Source organism: Podarcis bocagei (genome assembly GCF_964188305.1).
Source record: "Podarcis bocagei genome assembly, chromosome: 14".
In the NCBI taxonomy this organism is placed as follows: domain Eukaryota; kingdom Metazoa; phylum Chordata; class Lepidosauria; order Squamata; family Lacertidae; genus Podarcis; species Podarcis bocagei.
The window spans coordinates 45,849,749-45,874,521 of NC_138139.1; the positions used below are offsets into that span (position 1 = coordinate 45,849,749).

Sequence of the window (24,773 nt, forward strand, 5' to 3'; positions counted from 1 at the left end):
GTGACTGCAAGTCTCACCTCTGGGCCAGTTTCTGTAGACACTACACACACCCCTCTCTGCCCTGCGTCTATGCAAGCAAGAGGCATGATCAGAGTGCAAGGACACACTCCCGCCAGAACTACAACCACAACAAAAACCGCTCTGTGGAAGTGGGAAGCAGGCCTGGTAAACAGGCACAGCTGGGGAAAATCCATAGGGCCAAATAGAAAGGCCAGGAGGTTCACATTTGGCCCCCAGGTCTGAAATTCCCCCTTCCAGAGAAGACAGTAAGGGCAATACAGTCATACCTCGGGTTACAGACGCTTCAGGTTGCGTTTTTTTGGGATACGGACCGCCGAAACCCGGAAGTATCAGAACGGGTTACTTCCGGGTTTCGGCAGTCGCGCATGCGCAGAAGCGCTAAATTGCGCTTTGCACATGCCCAAAAGCACCATATCGCAACCTGTGCATGCGCAGATGTACCACTGCGGGTTGCGAATGCTGCGGGTTGCGAACTTGCATCCTGCACAGATCACGTTCACAACCTGAGCGTCCACTGTATGAGAGCCAAACTAAATTTGGCATATTGCACTGCTGGTGTGTAGGGAGAGGGTCAAGCCAGACTGGTGAGGAGGGGAGGGGTGATTTAACCCTCCCCTCCTCACCAACATGGTCCTGCTTGGAGTACTCTACAGCACAGCATCTTTTTGTAAAATAAAATTTTAAAAAGCAAGGGGGGAAATAGCGACACAAACAACATGACGAACATCGCAGCTAGTTTGTCCTCCTTGTTTCCCAGAGAGGAAGCGGGCTGCCCCAAGCAGTTGGCACATATGATAAGAAACAAGCAGTTCTTTGCAACACGGCTCTTTCTCTAGGTTTTCCCGCTCTGCCCTGTAAGCAGGAACGAGGCCCACTTCTTGTAAGTGACTTTGGAAGCCGGAATCACATCATATTTCTGACTGGCTTTTTTCTTTGCTGCCTGCTTGACTGGGTGAATTTCAGCCGCAGGAGTTTCCATCCCCTCGGGGGGGGGGGGCTGCCTCAATGCTCTGGGGGTTTCAGTTGACAATTTATAGAGCACTGGCTTCCCTGACACGGTTGGTTGCCTTCCTCGGTTGAGTCAGAAAACTGCTAGGTCTTCTCTCCCTCGGAGGCCTCGGGCCTTCATGGCTGACAGAAGCGCTTTGGCGCCTGTGAACCGATTCCCATGATGCAGTGTTGCATCGTGGGTTTCTTCCTCCTTGGTGACTGCCAAAAGTGCTGAGTGAACAGGGCTTATTTGCAAGCTGAGGTGTCACACCGGCTGGAGGTGAGGCACCAGATCCCGGTTCCACAGCTGGAGCTCGGAACCTGAGAAGAAATCTGGAACCACCCCTGTGAGGAAAGCGAAAGAGAGTTGTGGGGGGGAATGATAGGCGAAGAAGTAATAAAGAGGTCGCCTCTGGGCATGCAGAGAGTGCTCCTTGAATGACCACAGCTCTCACCCCCACACACTGGGAATGGTATTTATATATTGCACTTCATCAAAAGATCCCAGAGTGATCCACAACATTAAGAGCGCATTTTATGAACATCTATAATAAAAAGCATAATAACAGATAGCATACTAATAACAGCCTCCTGGTCCCCCCAGCTTTAGCAGGCCATAGATTTTTTAAATGGCTAAAGCCCTGGGTAAAGAGGAATGTTTTTGCCTGGCGCCTAAAGACATGTAGTGATGGTGTCAGGCGAGCCTCTCTGGGGAGAGTATTCCACAGTCAAGGTGTGTTACCAACCTCTCTAGGATGAGGCACAACTTTCCTCATGACTCTTATTTTTATTCATATGCAAATAAATTTAATTAAAATGAAGTAAACATCCCACAATTAGTTGGCTAAGATTTCTTTAACTGGGTGACACACCATAGCACCCACATAATCCAAAGTGACTCGAAAACACTTCATAAACAAACAAAAACCAAGTATTCAGATTCGGCTAAAAATGTTATAGATTGAACATAAACTATGTGAAGTTGTGTAACCTGCCCCCCCCCCCAGTTAAACAAATTAATGGATATCTGAAAAGGCAGGAAGCCTTATACCTTATCTTTGTATGGGATTAGAAAATGGGAAGTTGCAGGTTGAACTGTGGGTGGTGGATGTACTAAGACTGGAAAGAAAAAGGATTTTCCAGTGCAGGAAACACTCTCCTCTTACTCCCTGCTTAGGGGTAAGACCTGGTCTACACAGGTGAAAGAATGAGATAGGAATGACGTGGTAGAATGACTGTGGTGGACTTCAGTTGTACATGCTCCTGTGTAAAACAAAGTTAATAAATCCCCACGAGCAGAAAGCTAGCACATCAAGGAGAAAGGCTCCAGCCCCAGTTCTTTCCCTGCTGTTTCAAAAAAGTCGTTCCCTAACAACTGTCTGAAGTGGTACAGTTCATTCTGCATTTTGGCCCTCTGCCCCACCATTGTGCTATGTAGGTAAACTAGGCTTCGAGTGGCTACGTGCAAAGCTAAAATGGAGAAAAGAAATCTGGGGCACCCCTGCAGATGACAGTTTTGCAGCCTAAGAGGATGCATCTCCCTTCCCACCCTCGCCAAAAAAACACTGCGTAGTCAACAGCTGCCCAGCTGAATCGTAGAGCAAGGCTGCTGCTGCTTTGCACCAAAGTTCTCCTCCTCTCTTGCTGGTGCTTCTCACACGAAATCAAAGATGCAAAGGGATATTTCCCGTGAAACACCTTTCAGGGCAGGGCAGGCAGGAGAAGGCCTTAATTATTCATGTCACAACAAGCAGCAGTACAAGGAGGAACAGGAAGATGGGTGTCTACCAGCTCCATCTGGTACGCAGGCTGAGACCCTATCTGCCTGCGGACTGCCTCGCCAGAGTGGTGCATGCTCTGGTTATCTCCCGCTTGGACTATTGCAATGCACTCTACGTGGGGCTACCTTTGAAGGTGACCCGGAAACTACAACTAATCCAGAATGCGGCAGCTAGACTGGTGACTGGGAGCGGCCGCCGAGACCATATAACACCGGTCTTGAAAGACCTACATTGGCTCCCAGTATGTTTCCGAGCACAATTCAAAGTGTTGGTGCTGACCTTTAAAGCCCTAAACGGCCTCGGTCCAGTATATCTGAAGGAGCGTCTCCACCCCCATCGTTCTGCCCGGACACTGAGGTCCAGCTCCGAGGGCCTTCTGGCGGTTCCCTCACTGCGAGAGGCCAAGTTACAGGGAACCAGGCAGAGGGCCTTCTCGGTAGTGGCGCCCGCCCTGTGGAACGCCCTCCCATCAGATGTCAAAGCGATAAACAACTACCTGACATTTAGAAGACATCTGAAGGGAAGTTTTTAATATGTGACATTTTAGTGTATTTTTCATCTTTGTTGGAAGCCGCCCAGAGTGGCTGGGGAAACCCAGCCAGATGGGCGGGGTACAAATAAATTATTATTATTATTATTATTATTATTATTATTATTATTATTATTATTGGTTTCATGTCTTCTGGACGCTCGGCCGCCCGATGCGTGTCATTGAGGTGACCTAAATCTCAGAAGCAGCCGAAGCAGAAAACCAGAATGTGCAAGGAAGAAGTACCCTCCCAGAAGTGAAAAACGGGTGTGCTTGCTGCAGAACCCCTCGTGCTCATAGGAAAGACCAGTGCTTTTTTATGGGGGTACGCATACCCCTAAACATTTTGTGAATCTAAGTTTGGCCTCATTGAGGGGCAGTATTTCAATATGAGTAGGAAAATGGAAGTAGCCCTAAACATTGTTTTAAGGAAAAAAGGCACTGGGAAAGATAACTCGCAAGTGTCGCCCCTTCCACTGATACACCTTGCTAAAGGCTCTTTGTATCCTTGTTTGAACCATAGTTATAAAACTGTAGAATCCGCTTCCACGACTTGCAGAGATGGCCGCCAACAAAAGAGGATGAGGCTAAAAATGGCTACTAGTCATGATGACTATAAGCTGCCACTTCTGTGCTCGGAGGAAGCATGCCTCTGAAGAAAGTTGGTGGGGAATGAGAGACAAGAGAGAATTTCGGTACAGTTCGCATTTAAGGGCAAACTTATTTGCGCTTTCCAAAGCAACAGAAGGGAACCAAAGTGAAGCCATCCTTTGACATTTGCACTCCTCTGAATTTTGTAGTGCAGTTCTCTGGTCAAGTAGCGTGTACAAAAATGCATGGACTGAAATAAATTGTGCATAAAAATGCATATATTAGTAACAATGCAAAAATGCATTGCATTAGGGAAGATATAAATATTAGGAAAAAAGTGTTTTGCAAAAATGTGTCTGTTAGGGGAAATGTATTTTATTAGGAGAAATTTTTGCTCAAATGTTGATGAATTTGCATGAGAATTAAAAAACCCCCATCAGTTTTGACTAATATACACACTTCTGCAAGCAATTCCCCCCCAATGTAATGAATTTGTGTATGCCCCCCCATATATTCCTTTTATGTACATTCCCCCTGTTCTATGCTTTTTTGTAAACTTTGTTGAGTTGGAGAATGGCTTTGCAAAATTCAGAGGAGTGTGAACTCTGTTTCAGGTTGCCTAGTGCAAATTTGTAAAGTATGAATGATGCAGTTTCTCATTAAAATGCAGACAAAATTAATTTCCATCCCACCCTTAGTCCATCTCCCCAGCTTTAAGCCCAATGTGACAGTGAAAAAAACCTAAACCAACAGTTAGTATTGGAAAACAGTGATCAATCTCTCAGATTAAAAAAACACTAAATTGGGAATAGTACGTGTATAGCAATTGGGGGCTGGGAGAGCCATATTTGGAAGAATCTGCCCCTTCTTATAGATCCACGACCCCTGGCAGGATTCAAACTGGCAACTTACATCCCTGGGTATTTACAAACTAAGCTGTATCCTCTCTCTTCAGAAAAAAGGTGTGACAAGGAGTTTCTCTATCCCCTTGGGACAGCTGTGAAAAAGGGCCTCCTACCATTTCAAGAGATTCATTGTGGGGTTCATTTGCATCAAAAGAATGCGAGGGAAACCCCCCCGGAAACAAACAGCAGAGAGGCTAATCAAATCAAGTACTAATAATAAATCTCTCTGTCAAGGACCAAAGTGGCTGGGCTCAGGGCTCAAAGGGGAGATGACCTACAACTGGGAGAACCTCTGAGCAGACCAGGAAGGTGGGGAAGTGTAAGTAAACGCAAGTCCCTTTCTTTTCCTACGTGGTCGCGAGGGCCTGGTAGGGAGGCATGGCCAAGACTGGATGATGAATAGGAGTAGGAAGGCAGATGGGTGGGGCTGGCTGAGATTTGTGGGTTAGTGACTCATTCGTCCTAATGGACCAGTTGCTTGCCCTAGTTGCTAGGCCCAGGCCTGGACACAACTCTGGGACCCCTGAGAGCTATCTAGGAATGAGAATTTCACCAAGCATGACTTTTACTATATCAGGGCTGGCGTCAAAGTTTTGGGAGGTTGGGCATCTGCTGAGGGGCCCTACCACAGTTAGGGGGCCCACTGCCAAAAGACCCCTGGACCTGCTCTCCCGCTATACGCCAAAACCTGCTGGCTCGTTCACCAGCCTCTCACTCCGGCCCAGGAAAAAGCAGTGGTGAGAAAGAAGAGTGATGGCGACTTATGTAGCGGCCATCTGCCTTGCTAGAAATCAGGTTGTTGGAGTAATAAGGAAGAAGGAGGGGGTCCCGCAAAGGGTGCTTTGTCCAAGTGGGTCTTACAATATCTGCAACCAGTGCTGAGTCCTGTATCACAAATTTAGTTCAGGATCAGCAGGGGAACAGGCATAGCTCAGTGGTAGAGCAGCTGGGTTCAATCCCCAATGCATATCGTCCCAATTTTGGGAACCCAAAACAGAGACATGTCTTCCAGGAGGCACTCCCGGGTGTGTCATGTGACCCACACCTTGCTCTCCCCCCCCCAAAAAAAGCATTTTTGGGGGCAAGAACGAAGCACAAGAAGAGTGTGTGAGGGCACAGCACCCAAAATGGTGCCCATTATCTCGGGCAAAAAAAAAGATGTCCAATTTTTTCCAAGGCACTTGGCGGGCATGCCAGTGGTATCTCCAGGTAAGAGGCATCTCCTGGTAGGGCTGGGAGAGACTCCCTGCAAGAAACTCTGGAGACCTTTTGCCAGTCATTGTAGACAGTGTTGAGCTAGAGCAGTGTTTTCCAAACTTAGGTCTCCAGTTGTTGTTTTTAACTACAATTCCCATCATCCCTGACCACTGGTCCTGCTAGCTAGGGATGATGGGAATTGTAGTCCAAAAACAGCAGGAGACCCAAGTTTGGGAAACATTGAGATGGAGGTACCAATGCTCTGAGAGAGTATAAGGCAGCTTTCCTGGGCCTTTGGGGATGGCAGAACAAGTGCTACAAGCTTGGAGGACTTGGGCAAAAGGCCCTCAGTGGATCTGCCCCCTCTAGGAATGGGCCAGCCTCTTCCTGACCATTCGTTGTGGTCCATTTGCTTATCCTTTCCTCCTGGACAGGGGGAGAGTTTTCATTCGGTTCACATCTATAGGCAAAGCTACTTAATTCACACCTACCGAAACAATATGCGGACGGAAGCACAACCACCCTTCGAAACCCGCTCTTCTCCAAGTTTTGCAGCGTAGTTCTCTAGCCAAATAGTTTGTACAAAAATGCATTTGATAGGGTAAATCGTGCATTTAAAAATGCACATATTACTGAAAACAGCAAAGAAAAATGCATTCTATTAAGGACAAGTATTTTCCAAAAATCTGCATAATTGCATACAGACGTGTATATTATAAGAAATTCACACTAAAATGCTGGTGAATTTTCATAAGCTTTTTTGGGGGGTTGGGATCATGAAATGGTGTAGAATTGGGGAAAACTCAATTTAAAACTGGAAAAATATGATAAAACTGGAATGGATGGGTCCATCCATCCCTACTCTGGGCCCAATCCATATTGGTTGAGGAAACCCAGAGCACGCTGCAGGCATAGCTATCGCAAGCTGTGACGTAAGGAAATGAAAAGTGGCAGGGGAAATCCTTTTGGGTCTCCCGACTCTAAAATTCACATGAGCTGTGGAAATTCCAAGCCCTTAATAACCTCAGCAGCCACAGAGAATCAGGATAGTTAGCACGCCTTAACATACAGAATACAAACAAGCCTGGCGAGTCAGAAAGAACCCAAAGCTACACAGCTTTTGGTTTCAGTCAGACCTAATTCTGAGAGTGACTTGTTGAGAGCTTTCTGTCCCCAAAAAGAAAAAGAAAAAACAGCACAAAGCGATCTCCAGGCAGCCAACCATGTTGTATTCAAGATGACAGGTGCCTCGTGCAAACCTCAAAGAGTTGCTCTCTTGTGACAATTCCCCCCCCCCCTTTACAAACCTTACAAACCTGGGATTCCGCCTGACCCCGGCACATGCAATAGTTATGCAGTCTTAGCTAAGAGACAAGCAGAGCCGTGTTCTTTCCGCACGTATGACAAGGCCTGGTTGTGAAATGGCATTGAGACAGGGGTCCTCCTGAGAGTGTTGGACTCCAGCTCCCATCAGCCTCAGTCACCATGGTCATGGCCAGTGTGATGATGGGAGTTGGAGTCCTGCAACATCCCATCCCTGCTTCAAATGGAGGCTGTCGTATTTTTCGCTCTATAAGACGCACCAGACCACAAGACGCACCTAGTTTTTGGAGGAGGAAAACAAGAAAAAAATATTCTGAATCTCAGAAGCCAGAACAGCAAGAGGGATCACTGCGCAGTGAAAGCAGCAATCCCTCTTGCTGTTCTTGCTTCTGGGGTAGCTGCGCAGCCTGCATTCGCTCCATAAGACGCACACACATCTCCCCTTTCTTTTTAGGAGGGAAAAAGTGAGTCTTATAGAGCAAAAAATACGGTATGTAAAATTATTATTACTATTGGGAGTGCTCAATGTTTGAATTTTTATTGTGTTTTTACATGTGCTGGAAGCCACCCAGAATGGCTGGGGAAACCCAGCCAGATGGGCAGGGTATAAATAATAAGATTATTCTTATTCAATATGCCTCCTGAATAAAGTATCAGTGTTGAACAGATAATGTTTAGATTTATTAAGTTTTAAAGGCCACATCTACACTATACAGTTAAAGTGGTATCATACTGCTTTCAACAGTCATGGCTGCACCCAAATAATCTAGGGAACTGTGGTTTGTTAAGGGTGCTGAGAGATGTTAGCAGACCCCAATTTCCCTCACAGAGCTACAATTCCCAGAGAGATTTAAACACCGACTCCTCTTCCTAGGGGATTCTGAGAACTGTTAGCACTCTTAACAAGATACAGTTCCTAGAATTCTTCAGGGGAAACCATGATGTGGTCTGATACTGCTTTAAATGCATAGTGCAGATGGAGCCTAAAACGCATAGGCCATCTTTTCCAATGTGCGACGTCGCTAACAGTGAAAAATAAATCCACGTTATGGAGCAGCTGTGTGTTTGGCTCTCCAGATGTTCTGAACTACAGCTCCCATCATCCCTTGCCATTGCCCACGCTCGCTAGGACTGATAGGATTTGTAGTTCAGTAACTTCTGGAAGGCCAGAGGTTCCCCACTGCTCTCCAAGAGAACCTAAGGGCACGCTGCATTATGGACTCGGTGCTGTTCATGGATGCACACCATCCTTGCAATGCCCTGTAATAATAAGTAATAAACCAAACAACATGGAAAAAGCAAACACAGTTTACATGGAGGAAGAAGTATGGAATGAAACCAGCAGGGTGCGGACATTTCAAAAACCCTGCATGCATGAGTCTGCCACAGCTTCCGTGTGGAAGCACGCTAAGGTCACATGCACACCATTAACTTCTAAAGTATTCATATATCGCTTTAAAAGCCATGGCTTCCCCCACTGAAGGAATGATGGGAACTGTAGTTTATTTAGGGTTGAGAGAGAGTTGTTAGGAGACTCCTATTCCCTTCACAGAGCTACAAGTTCTCAGAGTGGTTTAGCAGTCCATCCTGCTTCCCAGGGAACTCTGGGAATCTGTGAGGGGAAGAGGGGTCTCCTAACAACTCTTGGCAGCCTTAGCAACAGTTCCCAGCATAGCTGTCAACCGTCCCTTATTTGGCGGGAAACTCCCTTATCCCAGCACTGTCCCACTGCTGTCCCGGATTGATGATGTCCCTTAAATTTCCTGGGTTTCATGCTTGCCCAGCTCGGAAGGGAAGCAGCGGCTTGGGGTCCTCCGCCGCGAGAGAGAGCACGCGCATGAGCTGTCGCGTCTCCGTCTCTCCCTTTTCCCCCTCAGGGGCGCTTCGTGAGGAGACGGGTGGCGGCGGGCGGGCAGGCAGCCCCTCTCTTGCGAGACTTCCACCACGCTGCCAGGGGAAGCCGGAAGTGGCTGAGGAGGCGGCCTGAGGGAGGAGGAAGAGGAGGAGATGGGGAGGGACGCAGAAGGGCGCCGCAACTGCCTCATGCTGGGCTGGCGGGCGAGAGTCTCTCTTCCTCCCTCCCTCCCTCTCTCTCGGGTGGGGAAGGGCCGATGGAACTCCTCGCGCCAGGATGACGGCAGCCCCGACGTGCATAAGCTAAGCAAAATCCCTTATTTTGGCTGCTGAGCCCTTATTTTCAAGGCTGCTGGTCCCTTATTTTCAAATCTGTAAGTTGGCAGCTATGGTTCCCAGGATTCTTTGGGGGGAAAGCTTTGACTGTTGAAATGGCATGAGAGTGCTTTAAATGTACTGTGGGGATATGGCCCAGGTCACGAAACCAGTAGCTTTCAAAACTGCCACCTTATGGGAACTTTCTGGCTTGTTTGCTGGGGAATCCCAGGAACCCCTTGTGCAGTACAAAGGATTGTGGTCATAGCTGTCAACGTTTCCCTTTTTTATAAGGGAAATTCCCTTATTCCGAATAGGATTCCTCGCAAGAAAAGGGAAAAGTTGACAGCTATGATCATGGTGGTGGGTAGGGAGAGCGTATTTTAAGGGTTCACTCTCCATTTCCTGACTAGGCCTGTTGGTCTAGTTGGAGTGTGGCCACAAATGTAGTCAGTACCGCTCTGTGGGGCTGCATTGCATGTGGAGATGGACAATGGCAGGCTGCCTGGCTTTGAGGGAAGCCGGAGCACTGTTACTACGGTTTTCGTTGAGGAACCACAGAGTTCACCAGAACGCAGCTTGAAAACAGCCACGCCATTGTGAAAGTCAGTACCAAAACCTAGAGACAGCCCAGCTGTCCACCTGAGGTGGAAAATTCAACTTGTGTCCCACCCCGTCCGTCACCTCGGCCTGCTTCACTGTATGGGCTCTGTCAGCGCAAAACTTAAAAGAAAAAAGAGCCAGCATCTATAAAGCCTGGTGAAAAACAGGCAAGAGTTAGTGGAGAACCATTGGCCTTTCAAGATGCTGCTTGAACTACAACTCCCATCATCCCTGGCCATCGGCCATACTTGCAGGGGCTGGTGGGAATTGTAGTCCAGCAATCCCTGGAGGGCCACACCTGAAAGGGAGGGTGAGGAGATTGAATCCTGTGGTAGATTGGCTCACTTTAGGCTGCTGTGGAGGCTGGTCCATTAGGATAAATAGGGCAACCTTAGTCTGGCCTCAGCCAGTACCCACCTCCCCCAGACCCTCCAAGGCTCCCTATTTTCCAGGAACAGTCCTGGATTTACAGAAGCTGTCCTAATCTTTGATTTGGTCCCATGGCAGCCCGTTTTTCCTTAGGATGTCCCTATTTTCATCAGAGAAATGTTGGAGGGCATGGAGTTATCTGACCCCCAAGTCATCTGAAGGCAGCCCTGTATAGGGAAGTTTTTTCAATGTTTCATATTTTATTATGTCTTTATATATGTTGGAAGCAGCCCAGAGTGTCTTGGGCAACCCAGTCAGATGGGCAGGGTATAAATAGTAAAATTATTATTATTATTACTTATTATTATTATTATGGAATAGGAAGTCCCTATTTTCATGGGAGGAATGTTGGAGGGTGCCTTCTTAGGGTGTGTTTGTGCTGTCTATCAGTTTGTTCCTCCTCCTCAACCTCAGCGTTGCCCTTGCAGAACTCAGCTGAGAGGTAGAGAGGGGATGAATCTAGATTTACTTGGCCCTGCCTGTCATTGACTCTGGCTGCCCCTCCTCGACCTCCCTGCCACCTGCCCTATCAGTTCCAATGGACACCAACAGCCATTGGTGTTGGGAAATGCCATTTTTGAAAGCCTCTCCATGTTTATTCCTTCATGAGTTGCCATAATAATAGTAGTAGTAGTAGTAGTAGTAGTAGTAGTAGTAATAATTCTCTAGGCAGCTTACCGAGTGAAATAGACAAATTTAAATAGCATGCCGTCTAGTTTAGAAACCAACCCAGCTATAGCAAATAATAAAATTCACTCATAAAAGCCAACATATATTGGCAGGCACAAATCAAACCTTGAAAAAAGCACACCAAGAACTCAGGCCAATGTAAGTTTCAGTAGTGTGAGTGGTTCCTACTCGCAAATTAATAGTCAGTTGTAATAAAAACTAATCCATTCAAAAGTATGTATTCTGACAAGGATTACAAACTCAGATAGAGATTACAAACTCTAACAGAGTTTTTAATAACAAGAACTCCAATTTATTTAACAAATCAAACCTTGGCATCCAACCAGATAGATAGATAGATAGATAGATAGATAGATAGATAGATAGATAGATATAGTGTAACAAAACATATGCTAAAACCTAAAACTGGTAGAATTGTCGTAATTCTGTAATTCCGGGGGGGGGGGGAGACATCAATTGTATTAAAAGATGTTAGAGATGCTAAAAGGTCTGAGAAGATAAAAACAAAGTCTTTGGTGCTGAAAAATCACTGGCAGGCACACCACACCTCTTTCTCACAAGAGATTGGCACACAGACGGTTCAAACTTCTGAAAAGTCACGGCTCCTTACATGTTGCCCTTCCTGAAGGAGGCTGGATCCCACCCTGCTTCTGTGTTTGTTTTCTACCTGCAGGGTCGTTTCCACGAAAAGGAATGCCAGATATCTCCTGACTCTTCAAACAGGACTGCCATACGTTCGGGCTTTCAAAGGTGGAATTGACGTCCAGGTGGGGAAGCTGACACATTGTCCTGGATCTTAGGCAAGTCAATCGAAAAATTGCAGGTTTTTTGGCGTTTTTGTTTAAAAGAGCTCAACAACTTTGGGGTTAGTCTAAAAATAAGACCAACAATTTTGGATAATATCAGATGGACGTTAGCCTCTTTTTGAAATATGGCAACCCTGCTTTAAGGTGATATGCTGCTGCTTTAAATGTATATCGCGGGCGGCGGGGGGCGGGCGGCACAGAATGGAAATAGCCAGAGCTACACATCCTTAATCACATTCTGGCATTTGCCACAGACGAAAGCGTTGCCCTGCCATGGCAACAACCAGATCCGACCACAGGAGGGCGTATTGAAGCTGAAATTGTCACAGTGCAGAGACAGTTAACAGTGCCAGTTTTTCAATGAAAGCACCACAGGAGAATGAGCTTGGAGAGGCCATCTGATGCAGTCTCAACTGTTCGAAAGAGAGAAAATATAACCATTGCTGCGTCTTGTATAAATTTTTGGTTTTCCAAAGGTACATGTAGGGCAAACAACTAGAATGGGGTCCAAAGACTCTCCTTGGGAAATTAGGTTAAAAAAAGGTATCACTTTGCTTTGCCACAATCCTTTTTCACTGGCCTCAATATATTGTCCAGCATTCAGGGGTGGTTTGACCATTAGGGCAGAATGGGGGGGGGGGCACTGCCCCACCAGCCTCAGTCAACCCTCTTACTTGCAACCACTCCAGAGGATCGTAGAATCAGCTAAGTCTCTCCCCTCATTTCTAATACGTTTTATTCCATTTTGAAAACTTAAAACACATTAACTTCAAATTCAGTTTACATTTCTATTTCAAAATAAGCAGGGTGGCTTCCTACCCTTACCTTACTATGGTGTTTGTTTCCACCCATAATCTGCTGCATTTTATGTCAAACTATATCTGATAGCATATTTCCTCTGTTACACTTATTGCCATTTTTAATCCGCTGCTCATAATTCAAACCCTTTCAAAATTCATTTGACTACAGTTCTTTCTCAGGTATTCCAAAAAGGGTTTCCATTCTTCATTATAAACTGTCAGCTAAGTCTCAACGTTGCCCCTTGTAGAAATAAGCAAAGATGATGAAGGGGAATTCGTTGATTCTGCCTGTCATAGGCTCTGGTCTCCACCTCCGGTTTGGAGCCTTGGAATGCGGGTGGCGCTGTGGTCTAAACCACTGAGCCTAGGGCTTGCCAGTTGGAAGGTCGGTGGTTCGAATCCCTGCAACGGGGTGAACTCCCGTTGCTCGGTCCCTGCTCCTGCCAACCTAGCAGTTCGAAAGCACATCAAAGTGCAAGTAGATAAATACCTCCAGCGGGAAGGTAAACGGTGTTTCTGTGCACTGCTCTGGTTTCACCAGAAGCAGCTTAGTCATGCTGGCCACATGACCCAGGAAAACTGTCTGCAGACAAACGTTGGCTCCCTTGGCCAGTAAAGCGAGATGAGTGCTGCAACCCCAGAGTTGTTCATGACTGGACCTAATGATCAGGGGTCCCTTTACCTTTACCTCCCCCAAAGGTTCAGAGAAGGACAACCCAAATTATCAAGGGGGATGAAGCGACTCCCCTGTGAGGAGAGATGATAGCATTTTGGGCATGATAGAAGTGCATAAAATTATACATAGCACAGAGAAGAAGTTATTCTCCCTAGAAATGCTAGAACTTTGGGGACCCAAAGAAGCAGAATTTTGGAAGACGCAGGACAGACAACAGAAATTCCTGCATTGCATAGCGTTGGGCTGGATAACCCTCAGGCTCCCAACTCTGCAATGATTCCTTCTTCACAAACCACAGAGTTAAACTACGGAATTTGCTCCCGAAAGAAGCAGTGACGGGTCACCAAGTTGGATGGATTTGAAACAGGATTAGGCAAACCCATGAATGGTATCAAGAGCTGCTTGGGAGGATGCTTCTGAATGCCAGTGACTGGAAACAGCTGGGGGGGGGGAGAGAAGTTCAGGTCCTGCTTTTAGGCTAACCATGGGCATGTGGCTGGCCAGCAGGGGTGGCAACTTGAGCAAAATGTTGGGGGGCCCAGTTAAGCCCGTCACCACATGATCAACCACAAGACATGCACACATGTACACACACACAGTGCCCATCAACTTTGGGGGTCCAAGGCCCCCTCAGATAGTTCATGGCATAGCTGTCAACTTTCCCCTTTTTTTAAAGGGAAATTCCCTTATTCCGAATAGGATTCCTCGCAAGAAAAGGGAAAAGTTGACAGCTATGGTTATGGGCAGGGAAGCAAAGGGACCTCAGCCCCTAGGAGTTAGCTCCTATGTTGGCCACTGTGAGAAAAGGATGCTGGAGATTGAAACTTGAGATTTAAAAAAAAGAAGAAGAGAGAACTAAGGCCACATTCATGACATGCCTTTATAGCAGTACCACGCCACTTTAAACAGCCATGGCTTCCCCCAAGGAATTCTGGGATCAGTAGTTCATTAAGGGTTCTGAGACATTTTACAAGGCCCCTGTTCCCCTCCCTAGAGCTACAGTTCTCAGAGTTCCCTGTGAAGAGGGGTTGATTGTTAATCCACTTTGGCAATTGTAGCTCTGAGGAGGGAGAGAAGAGTTTCCTAATGACTCTTGGCACCCTTAACAAACCACAACCCCAGAATCATTTGGGGGGAAGCTATGACTGTTTAAAGTGATATGATACTGCTTTAAATGTACAGTGGTACCTTGGGTTACATATGCTTCAGGTTACAGACTCTGCTAATCCAGAAATATTACCTCGGGTTAAGAACTTTGCTTCAGGATGAGAAATCGTGCTCTGGCGGCACGGCAGCAGCAGGAGGCCCCATTAGCTAAAGTGGTGCCTCAGGTTAAGAACAGTTTCAGGTTAAGAACAGACCTCCGGAACGAATAAAGTACTTAACCCGAGGTACCACTGTATGGTGAGATTGTGGGCTAAGAGAAACCCACCCCTGGTACCCTTCTTTGTGGTCCCCCAGTTCCTCTTTTGCAGAGAGTGAGCCTGGCGCCATTGCCCCTTCAGTGAGATTTTCACTCTACCCCTCTCTATTTCCACAGTCTTCCTGGGTTGCCATGCCGTGTGCAAAGGATGAGTTCTTGGACGAGCTCTTGCAAAAGTGCATAGCCTGCAATGTCACATGTCACCCACGCCCATTTCAAGGATGTGCCGATGCCTGCAGTGAGTGTCCTGGGAACATGTGCTGTTTTATTTTTTAAAAAAGTTGCAATATTTGCGTGCCTCTTTTTCAACCATGATGCTCCCAGATCCTGGAATCAGATCAGCTGACATCAATTGCTGCATTCCCCTTGCAATGGCAGCTCAGAAATAACCTTTGATGGTCCCAGAGAAAGATAATCTCTCCTGGCTCGCTTTCCTGGAAAAATGGTGGTATAAATTTTTTTGTAAAAAAAAAAAGAGAGAGAAATCGGATGTTCATTTGCATAAAATTTGCACAAAAATTGACTATGTTATTTTGTAAGCTTAAATGCAAAATTTGTGACTATGATTTAATATTGCATTTCTCTGTTAATCTCTCTTAATATTGCACAGCCTGCTGTTCAGGTGCTACTAACCTCTGATGGGAAGCTGCAAGGGCCTTCTTACCCTCCTTTCTAAAGGGTATTTATTGGTGTTGCCAGACCTCCAGTCTGACCTGAGGTCTCCAGGTGTGCCTGGCCCCCTGTAGATGCCAGGTGGAGGTGAATCTCCAGGTGGACAAAAGTCCCTTTAATAATAATACATATTATTAAGAAGACTTACATGCAGCTTGCAAGCTTACAAAGCCCAGCAGGAGCCAGCTACAAATTGTAGCATACTTGGAGGTGGGGAAGTGCCCCCCATTAACTTCCATCTCCAGGGCCCATCCTGTGACATCACCAGGGGCCACCCTAGCTCGGAGGTTTGGGATGTGAAACCTCAGGGTTTGGGATGCTCCTGATTTGACAACTCTAGTATTTATCTTTTGGCTAGACTTGGACTGGACAGCCCTTCAAATAGGGAGCTCCACCAAGTAGGAAAAAAGCTCTAGGGTTGGAGAGGGAGTGTTTTCATCAGAGTCCTCTTCCAGAGTCCACCAAATGTTCCCACTGGTGCTCAGCCTTGGTCAACATACTTCCCAAAGGGAGCTTGTTGCAGCAGGAGCGGGAGACACCCATAACTCTTCACCAGCCTGATTCATCTCCGACTCTCGGCCTACTCTCCTGAGTCAGCTTCTGCTTCTGGACTTTGCTCTGCCACAGGCTCCCCCAGCTCACTAAGCCCTGTTACCTCTTCAGTTTCCAATACCTCATCCTCCCAGTCTTCTCGCTCTTCTCCAGTGTGGTGTAGTGGTTGAGAGCGGTAGATTCGTAATCTGGGGGACCGGGTTCGCTTCCCCGCTCCTCCACATGCAGCTGCTGGGTGACCTTGGGCCAGTCACACTTCTCTGAAGTCTCTCAGCTCCACTCACCTCACAGAGTGTTTGTTGTGGGGGACGAAGGGAAAGGAGAATGTTAGCCGCTTTGAGACTCCTTCGGATAGTGATAAAGCGGGATATCAAATCCAAACTCTTCTTCTTCTTCTTCCTTGTGACCACTCATTGTCGTCCCACCACCAATCTCGGGGATCTGAGCCTTTGTCTCTTGGGGGTTCCCCAGCTGGTAGCTCCCACTACTCCTCAGTGCCCAGCCAGTCCATGACATCGACCTTGGGTCAGTCACTAACCAGCCTAACCAGCTTCACAGGGTTGTTGTAAGATTCAAGGAGGCGGCGAAGAACCACGCACCCCCCCCTTGAAGGAAAGGTGGGCTATAAATGCAATTCAATAATAATTTCCAGAGCAAGAAGCATATTTTCTTTGTTTGAAAAGGTTTTAATCAATCGGTCTAATGGCTAATTGAATATAGCTGCAACCCTAATTGGAATTGGCATGGGTTACGGAGCTCATTTACGAAGAGGGATGTTGAATCTGCGACTCTCCGTGTATTTTGAACTACAACTATTATCATCCCTGACCACGAAGGTTGGGGTTGACAGCAGCTGGAGTCTAACCACATTGGGAGTGCCACAGACTCCCCCATCCCCGTCACAACAAAATATTATAATGAGCTAATTTATGAAGCCCATAAAAATAATCACGATCCCTATTTATCGCCACTTATTTCTGACAACAAGCGCTTTGCAACATCTGAAGGGCGCGTCAGCCATGCTTGGTGGATGCAGGCTGACTTAACAGCTGGCAATAGGTGCAAAAAGCTTCACGGAATAAGGTGAACCGGCTGGCAAGCCAGATGCTCCAGCAGTTCAGTGGCGAGAGGAGAGCAATCCCTCTTCCAGCTTTCGCCAGCCTCAAGGATGCTGCTGTTCCCATGGCAACATGAGCTGGTAACCAATGAACTGCAGGCGGGCCCAAGATTGGACCGGAGAAAATGCTGACTCGTGACTGGAGCATCTCACTCGTTATTTATTTAATACAATGGATGCAAACCCTGTTTTGTCTCCTTCTCCTCAGGTTCCATGGACTGCAGCAAACATGAGGGCTTCTACTACGATTGGCTCCTGAGGCAGTGCTTCAGTTGTATTAGTATCTGTGGGCAGCACCCCAGGGAATGCAACCCTTTCTGCAAAAGTAAGCGTCTGGGATGAATGGGCCACACTAGAGCTGGAAAGCAGGGTTTTCCTCACTGGATTCTCAGCCCCAGATGATACCTCCAGGCATATAGAGAGAGCGTTCTCTCTCAGAGTGTAAATACAGCTCAATTCCCTCCCGCCCCGCCCAGACACAACACTCCAGAATTAGGTTACAGAGCTTGTGTCGGAGGATGCCTGTATAAACCAAAATGTTGGGGGATAAAGGACAGAATTCTATGCTGCTGCTAAGATCCAGTGTACGCTATGCCTTTAAAGCACATTTGAGGCACATCCCTCCCCTCAAAGAATTCTGGGCACTGTAGTTTGTTAAGGGTTGCTTGGAATCGTAACTCTGTGAGGGGGAAACTACAGTGCGCAGAATTCTTTAAAGGTATAGCGTGTAGGGCGGATGTGCCAACACACCAGGCAGATTCGGGGTGGGGGGGGGAATAGTGTAATGTGTGTGTACAAAGTAAGATTTAGCTTTTGCCTCTGGCCCTGTCCACCACTGGCCCGTGGCTCTTGGAAGGTTTCCTAGCACAGAATGTGGCCATTGGGCTGATAAAGGTTCCCGATCCCTGCGTTAGGCATTGTGCACAGGATGTTCACCAAAGCTCCATGGAGGACTCCTGCTAGATGAGCAGCTGTTGACCTTGTTGCCCCTCCATTGACTTTCAGTGGATGCTGCACCTACCTTACCAGCAGTGGCTGCTCTCCAGGGTGTCCAGTGCAAGATGGACAGTTCGTGTGACCAGCGGATGGTCATCTACATGATCTTGGGCATCTGTCTGTGTACTCTGCTCTTCTCCTTGCTGTTGACTTGGGTTCACTTTAGGAAATGGGTGGATGCGGCGATCTGCCAAGCCGGTACCATCGCTTGCCGGAAAGGAAAGGACAGCCCCAAAGGTAAATGCTTTCTATCATTTGAGTTCAGATTTCTCAACCCACCCCAAACGCAGAATCTACATTGTCCAGCATAGAATCGGGTCAGATCTACAGATGCATCAGAATCAGGTGGTGGGAGGCGATGAAGGAATCGCTCACAAATTTATTGACAGCTGCACGAGTTATTATAGCTAGGAAGTGGAAGGGGCAAGCAGAATGTAAAATGGAAGAACAGTATAGAGATGTGGGATATAGCTATTAACGATAAATTAACATGTGCCATTAAGGTAAGACGGTGGCATATGCAGGAGGAAAGATTTTGAGGAGATATGGAGGGCGTTTGTAGAATTTGTACTGTTAAAACGGAAAGGGGTCAAACCGTCGCAAGAGGTGTTGAAGTTTTGGGAGGTTGGATAGTTACAATGGAATGGTCTCAGTGGTGGGGTGCACATTTTTATTCTTATTTATTTATGGTTATTACTTTGTCAAGATAAATAAAATAAAATAAAATAAAATAAATCAGGTGGTGGAGAGGACTGTACGCTTTAGATAAGTAGGTGTGGCGATCACATTGGCATATGCTCCTCCTATTTTTTTTTTTTTAAGCTTTCCCCGCAAGAGGAAAAGCAGAGCGTAAAGTTGGCTGAGTTTGAACTCTTAACTGCAGTGAGGTTTGTCTGAAGAATGTTAAAAACTATGATTCCCCACTGAAGTCTAAAGGAGCACAGTCTACTTTCAGACCTCAGCATTCTGCTTTATCAAAGGTTGTGTTTATGCCGCAGTAAACTGTCCTGGTCTAAGGATGTAACCCACAGTAAATTAATCTATTAGTTTAATAGAAAAGCTGGCATTAATTAATTTTTTTGAAACATTAAATATTTGCAAAAAAAATGTGACATACACAGGACTGAGAACGCTTTCATCTGTTCTGACAAGCATTAACACCCTCCCCCCACCCAATAAATAATAATTTGGTTATACCCCACCCACCCCTTTTATAATTGTTTACCCATATGTGGATTTCTGTATTTCACTAGTTTAAGTGATCAAGTGCCTATGAGAAATCAAACAAATCTCTTTCAATAGAGGACAGCCCTAAACACACACACACACTCTCTCTCCTGTGCCAAGAAAAACTGTATAAATTATTTAACCCACTCAAAAACATGCTCGCTTGTTTCCTGCTTCTGCTAGGCCAGGGGGACTTTGCAGGAAACTATGAAGATAATGGAAGCCCCACACTCCCATCTCCAAAGCACACACTCACCACCAAAAATCTTCCCTAGCCCACACCCCATCTCCTCAGACCTCCCTGGTCTACAATGTTCAAGTGTGTCTTTGCCACCAGGACTTGGAACCTTTCCCAAAGCAAAATTCAGGCTTCGTAGGCTGCTGGATTCCTCCCTCAACGGTGGCTTGCCTTGTGTAGGGTTGCCAGGCCAGGAGCATCCCAGACCCCGAGATTTCAGAGCACAAACCTGAGATCTAGAAGCAGCCTCCGGTGGTGTCACATCCGTGAACCTTGGAGATGGAGGTTAATTGGGAGGGGGAAATGGAAGAAGGCAGTCAACACACACCCAGACTTTCTGTGCTATGATTCACCGTCGGTTCCCGCTTGGCAGAAGCTTGCAATATGCATACACAGTCTTCTTAATACTAATTATTAAACACACTCTGATGCCAGCCCTCCACATGCCACCTGGAAGAAGCCAGGCAAACCTTGAGACTTTGGGTGAAGCCTGGAGGCTTGGCAACCCTAACACCATGCCACTGGCTCTTCTCATTTACATTTTCAGCCTCATAGAGGCCTTCCCCCCCCCCCATGCATTTGTTTTTTATCTATGGCATTGCTATTTACTGCATTCACAGCTCCTTGAGGGAGCTCGAGGGAGCGTTCATGGTTCTCTCTCCCCCTGTCCCTTGCCAATCATATTCCCGCAAGATTGAGGAGGAGGTTAGTCTCGAGAGATAATGACTGGCCCAAGGTCAGCCTGTGAGCTTCGTGGCTGAGTGGAGACTTGAACCCTGGTCTCCCAGATCCCAGTCTGACACTCTCAAGTGCTGTACCACACTGGTCTTCAACTGGAAGGAAAGATTCCACAAGTAGGCTATGCCACAGGTCGCCGCAACAACCACCCCTTTATCTCCCCTCCACTTTTATTTTCTTACTTTTTAAAATTAACAGTGATGGGGAGAGAAAGGAAAAAAACAGAGGAAAGTACCATTCCACCTACTGCTCAGGCTGGGGGTGCCATTGTTTATGTAGTCAAAACAGCATTGCTCATGCACAAGAGGGAGTTTGGGAAGTGGTGGAACCCCCTGGTTTGCAGCAGCGCAAGAAAGGGAAGGAACACCCCCCTCAAAAAAGAACCTTCACGCTACAACATTTTATTATAGGTCCCAGCTGCGCAGCTAAAAAAAAAAAAATGGCACTAGTATGTACTCTACAGGGTTAGGCTTTGACATTAATTCTTGCTTCCCTGTGGAGAAGTTCTGTGAAGGAGCAAGGGCTCTCCCAGGCTGGAAAGAGATTGGTGGGGGAAATAGGGGCAATTTCAGGATCAAATCAGAAGCAGGGATGGCTTTTGTAAGTCCTGGAAAATAGGGACACTTGGGAGGGCATGCGTAGCAGTTAAAACTGGCATAAAACCAATAGATGTATACCCCAAGCACTGAAAGGTATTGTTTAGCGCACACTGTTCTGCCTCTTAAGCTCAGGACAGTGTGCAAGATTCTATTCTGCCCCCCCCCCAAACCTCACAGCAACCCAATAATTCTCTCACGCCTTTTCCAGCCTCCTCAGATACGCTTTGTGCACTGTGTCAGCCATTCCACTCTGTTGTGCTTCTTTTGGTGTGGAGGCCTCAGCAAATGCCCGGCTTGATTGCCTTCTGGGTGGATTATAAATATAATGGGTAAACATGCCCTCCAATGAATATAGGGATGTCCTATTTAATAATACAGTGGTACCTCAGGTTACATACGCTTCAGGTTACAGACTCCGCTAACCCAAAAATAGTGCTTCAGGTTAAGAACTTTGCTTCAGGATAAGAACAGAAATCGTGCTCCAGCGGCATGGTGGCAGCAGGAGGCCCCATTACCTAAAGTGGTGCTTCAGGTTAAGAACAGTTTCAGGTTAAGAACGGACCTCTGGAACAAATTAAGTACTTAACCTGAGGTACTACTGTAATAATAATATTAATAATATTAATAATATTAATAATATTAATACCCTACCCATCTGACAGGGTTGCTCCAGCCACTCTGGACATCTCCCAACATATATAAAAACATAATAAAACATTAAACATTAAAAAAAAACCTTCCCTGTACAGGGCTGCCTTCAAATGTCTTCTAAAGGTTGTATAGTTAGTTATCTCCTTGGCAGAACCACATACCCTCCAAAATTTCTCCCAATGAAAATAGGGACCCATAACCTCCAATATTTCTCTGATGCAAAATAGGGATGTCCTAAGGAAAAGTGGAACATTCCGGGATAAAACCAAAAACCGGGATGGCTTCTGTAAATCTGGGACTGTCCCCGGAAAGTAGGAACACTTGGCCTGGATAAATAAAGGCCCAAACCTCATGCAGTGATTTTCATGGCTGGGTTGAGATTTGAACTCGTGCCTCCATACTCCTTACCTGATACTGCCTGCTAGACCACACTGGCAGCTTCTGGGAAGACTCCCACTTTAATGCACGTGGGCTTATTTTTCAGAGCATCTAATGGAAGCAGGGAGCGTGGGGAGCGGATCCAGCGGCAGCCAGACACCAGAGCCCATTGAAACCTGCGGCTTCTGCTTCCCTGAAGCAAGCCCTGCCGTTCAAGAAACCAGGGCCCACAGGACTTACCAAGCCGGGATGGAAGGGGGTCCCGCCGTGGCAGGGACTGCTGGCACAGGGAGTATGGGAACCATTCCTACCCCTGAAGATGGTCACTTCCAAATTATTTGCTCTCCCTCGCAAGAAAAGATGCAGGTGAATTGAGATACGGGGCAATGAGATACTACAGGACCACAGCCGCCCCTCCACACTAGAGCAAAGCTGCGTGAATTTTCCAGGTTCTTCCTCCACACAATTCCCCTGGGAACGCCTCCTTACACAATCTGCAGAATCCAGCAGGTAAAACAATTCCTGGACTCAGCCACTTCAGGACTGCAGGTGGCATCGATTTGCATGTCTGAATTCTACCCCCCTTGGAAAGACCTCCCTGCATATAGAAAGCCAGGGCTTCAGGAGTAAAGAGTTTTGCAGCCTAATCTTCTCTCTTGACATACCTGCTATTTACATTAACAGTTAGGAAGTCTTTCCCTGCTCTCCTCTCTGCACATGTTCTAAATCAGCAGTGGACATGACATCCCAGGGGGAAAGCCCTTCATTGACTTTCTTTCAAAACAAAAACAAAAACCAGCAGCTAGTGAAGAAAGCCTAATTCTTTGTCTGTTCACAGGAATAGGAAAAGTGTTGAGAGCACTTGGATGAAAGATCACGTTTCTACTGACCCCGATTTCAAATAAACATGCCTTACTTTCTGCAATACGTGCCACAGCAATAATTCACAGGTATATAAAAATCAGATATGCCTACAGTGTTTATTTTACACACCACTTTTTCCTCAAAGCAGTAGTGTACATGGTTCCCCTCCTCATTTAATCATTTCCCCAAGCAATCTGAGACTCTGCAGGCATGCCTGCCTTTGCTCTTCCCACTTCATGCCTCCCTTGGTTCTGGGAGACCAGGGAAGAGGGGAGCTTGTAGCAGCAGGAGGGGGAGGCAACCTGGCTTCCTCGCCAGCCAGACTCATCTCTGCCTCTTGGTCTCCCTCCTTTCCTGCTTCTGCTTCCATTTCTGCATCTGAACTTCTCTCTGCCACAGACTCTCCCATCTCACTAAACCCTGTTAGCTCTTCAGCTTCTGACACCATCTCTTCCCAGTCTCCTCCCTCTGACCACTCATTAACATCCCACCACCAATCCCCAGACTCTGAGCCTTCTACCCTTGGGGGTTCCCCAGCTGGTTCCTCGGCGTCCAGCCAGTCGATAACACCCTTGGGGTTCCTTGCACGATTCTATGATTTCAATGGCACTCACTTGCAAATCCTGCATGCTTAGCTCTGAAGCTGAAAGGCTTTTTTAAAAAAACCTTCCCTAAAGAGTGGCATGAAATGAGCCAGCTTCAATAGGACTGCTAATAAATCCCATCACAGCTACATGGCAGGCTTTTCGCCATCCTGAAAAGTACATCAGCTCAGAGTCATTTTGCCATAGAAGACTTTACTGTACTCAGGCATCCCTTGGTCTACATCTCCCTAGATTTCTTGCAAAGGCCTAAGAAACCTACTGGATAGGCGGATTCCCAGGAAAATGGTTGCACAACACTTTGCACTGGGGCCCAATTAGGCATGCCTATTTGAAATGTTTTGTGAGTGCGGAGAGCTACGATCACTGCAAAGGCTCAACAATCTCAAAAGCTTTTTCGAGAGGCGGTGGAAAGCAGCTGCGGAGTTTGAGCAAAAACGTGATGTCAGAGGCAGATGAGTATAGCTTAACAAGCAAATGCCTTTCCTTGCCCTCCAAAAAGCAGCTTATGAAGTACAGAGACGTAGGAACATTGGGAAGATCCCTGCTGAATCAGGCCAAAGGCCTATTTAGTCCGGCAGCCTGTTCTTAATGGCCAGCCTGATGCCTCCATTGAAAGTCTGCAAGCAGGTCATGAGTGCAACCCCACTCTATGGTTCCCAGCATCTGGTATTCCCAGCCACTGGGGAAGGAGCGGTTCCCCCCCCAGAAATGGGAAACTTGAGGCGGGCCTGGGGAGATCAGGACAGACTGTCAGAATGTTTTGTACGGAGGTGTTGAAATGGCGTCTGTCTACTTTTATGGCTCTTGGATGAGTGTAAAATCCACACAGAATATAACAACGTTTGTCTTCAACCCGCTTGTGGAGATTATCAGAGATCACAAAGAAAGGAATATATGATAACAACAAAAAGATGAGGAAAACAACAAAGAGAAGATTGAACAGAACTGTGAATATTATTTTGACAGAACTGTGTAATTAAAGCAGCAGCAGCAAGAGAGATGATCAGATCCCTTTCGGAGCTCGAAGCATGGGCACCCCCAACAAAAATTTTAAACATTTGGCTGTGTAATTTGGAATTATTGTGATTTGGAATTAATGTGATGTGATTGGCCTGTTAATAAAAATTATTTAAAAACAGAAATGGGAAACTTGTAATCTTTCAGGTGTTTTAGCACAACTGCTCCCACCCTCCCTGTCCATAT

At 46.7% G+C, this 24,773-nt stretch overlaps 1 protein-coding gene across 3 annotated transcripts; it reads left to right on the forward strand.

Moving 5' to 3' along the window:
• The first annotated feature begins 5,058 nt into the window (after positions 1 to 5,058).
• Positions 5,059 to 24,695, forward strand: TNFRSF13B (TNF receptor superfamily member 13B). 3 transcript variants are annotated; one of them, XM_081169745.1, is made up of 6 exons: positions 5,063 to 5,136; positions 11,902 to 12,028; positions 15,051 to 15,171; positions 17,483 to 17,599; positions 18,280 to 18,507; positions 22,208 to 24,695. In XM_081169745.1, exons 3-6 carry the CDS (start codon positions 15,066 to 15,068, stop codon positions 22,474 to 22,476), a joined length of 720 nt encoding a protein of 239 aa, XP_081025871.1. In that variant the 5' UTR covers positions 5,063 to 5,136; positions 11,902 to 12,028; positions 15,051 to 15,065; the 3' UTR covers positions 22,477 to 24,695. The 3 variants fall into 3 exon arrangements, with proteins under 3 accessions (XP_081025873.1, XP_081025871.1, XP_081025872.1); XM_081169746.1 differs by lacking the exon at positions 5,063 to 5,136 and adding an exon at positions 9,551 to 9,565; XM_081169747.1 differs by lacking the exon at positions 11,902 to 12,028 and having other exon boundaries at positions 5,059 to 5,136.
• Positions 24,696 to 24,773: the final 78 nt, after the last annotated feature.

Bases quoted from the DNA above. Each gene is read 5' to 3' on its own strand.
- TNFRSF13B (XM_081169747.1), top strand. From the start codon at position 15,066: ATGCCGTGTGCAAAGGATGAGTTCTTGGACGAGCTCTTGCAAAAGTGC. The intron at 17,600-18,279 runs GTAAGCGTCTGG...ATTGACTTTCAG, and splicing joins ATGCAACCCTTTCTGCAAAA to TGGATGCTGCACCTACCTTA. The intron at 18,508-22,207 runs GTAAATGCTTTC...CTTATTTTTCAG, and splicing joins AGGAAAGGACAGCCCCAAAG to AGCATCTAATGGAAGCAGGG.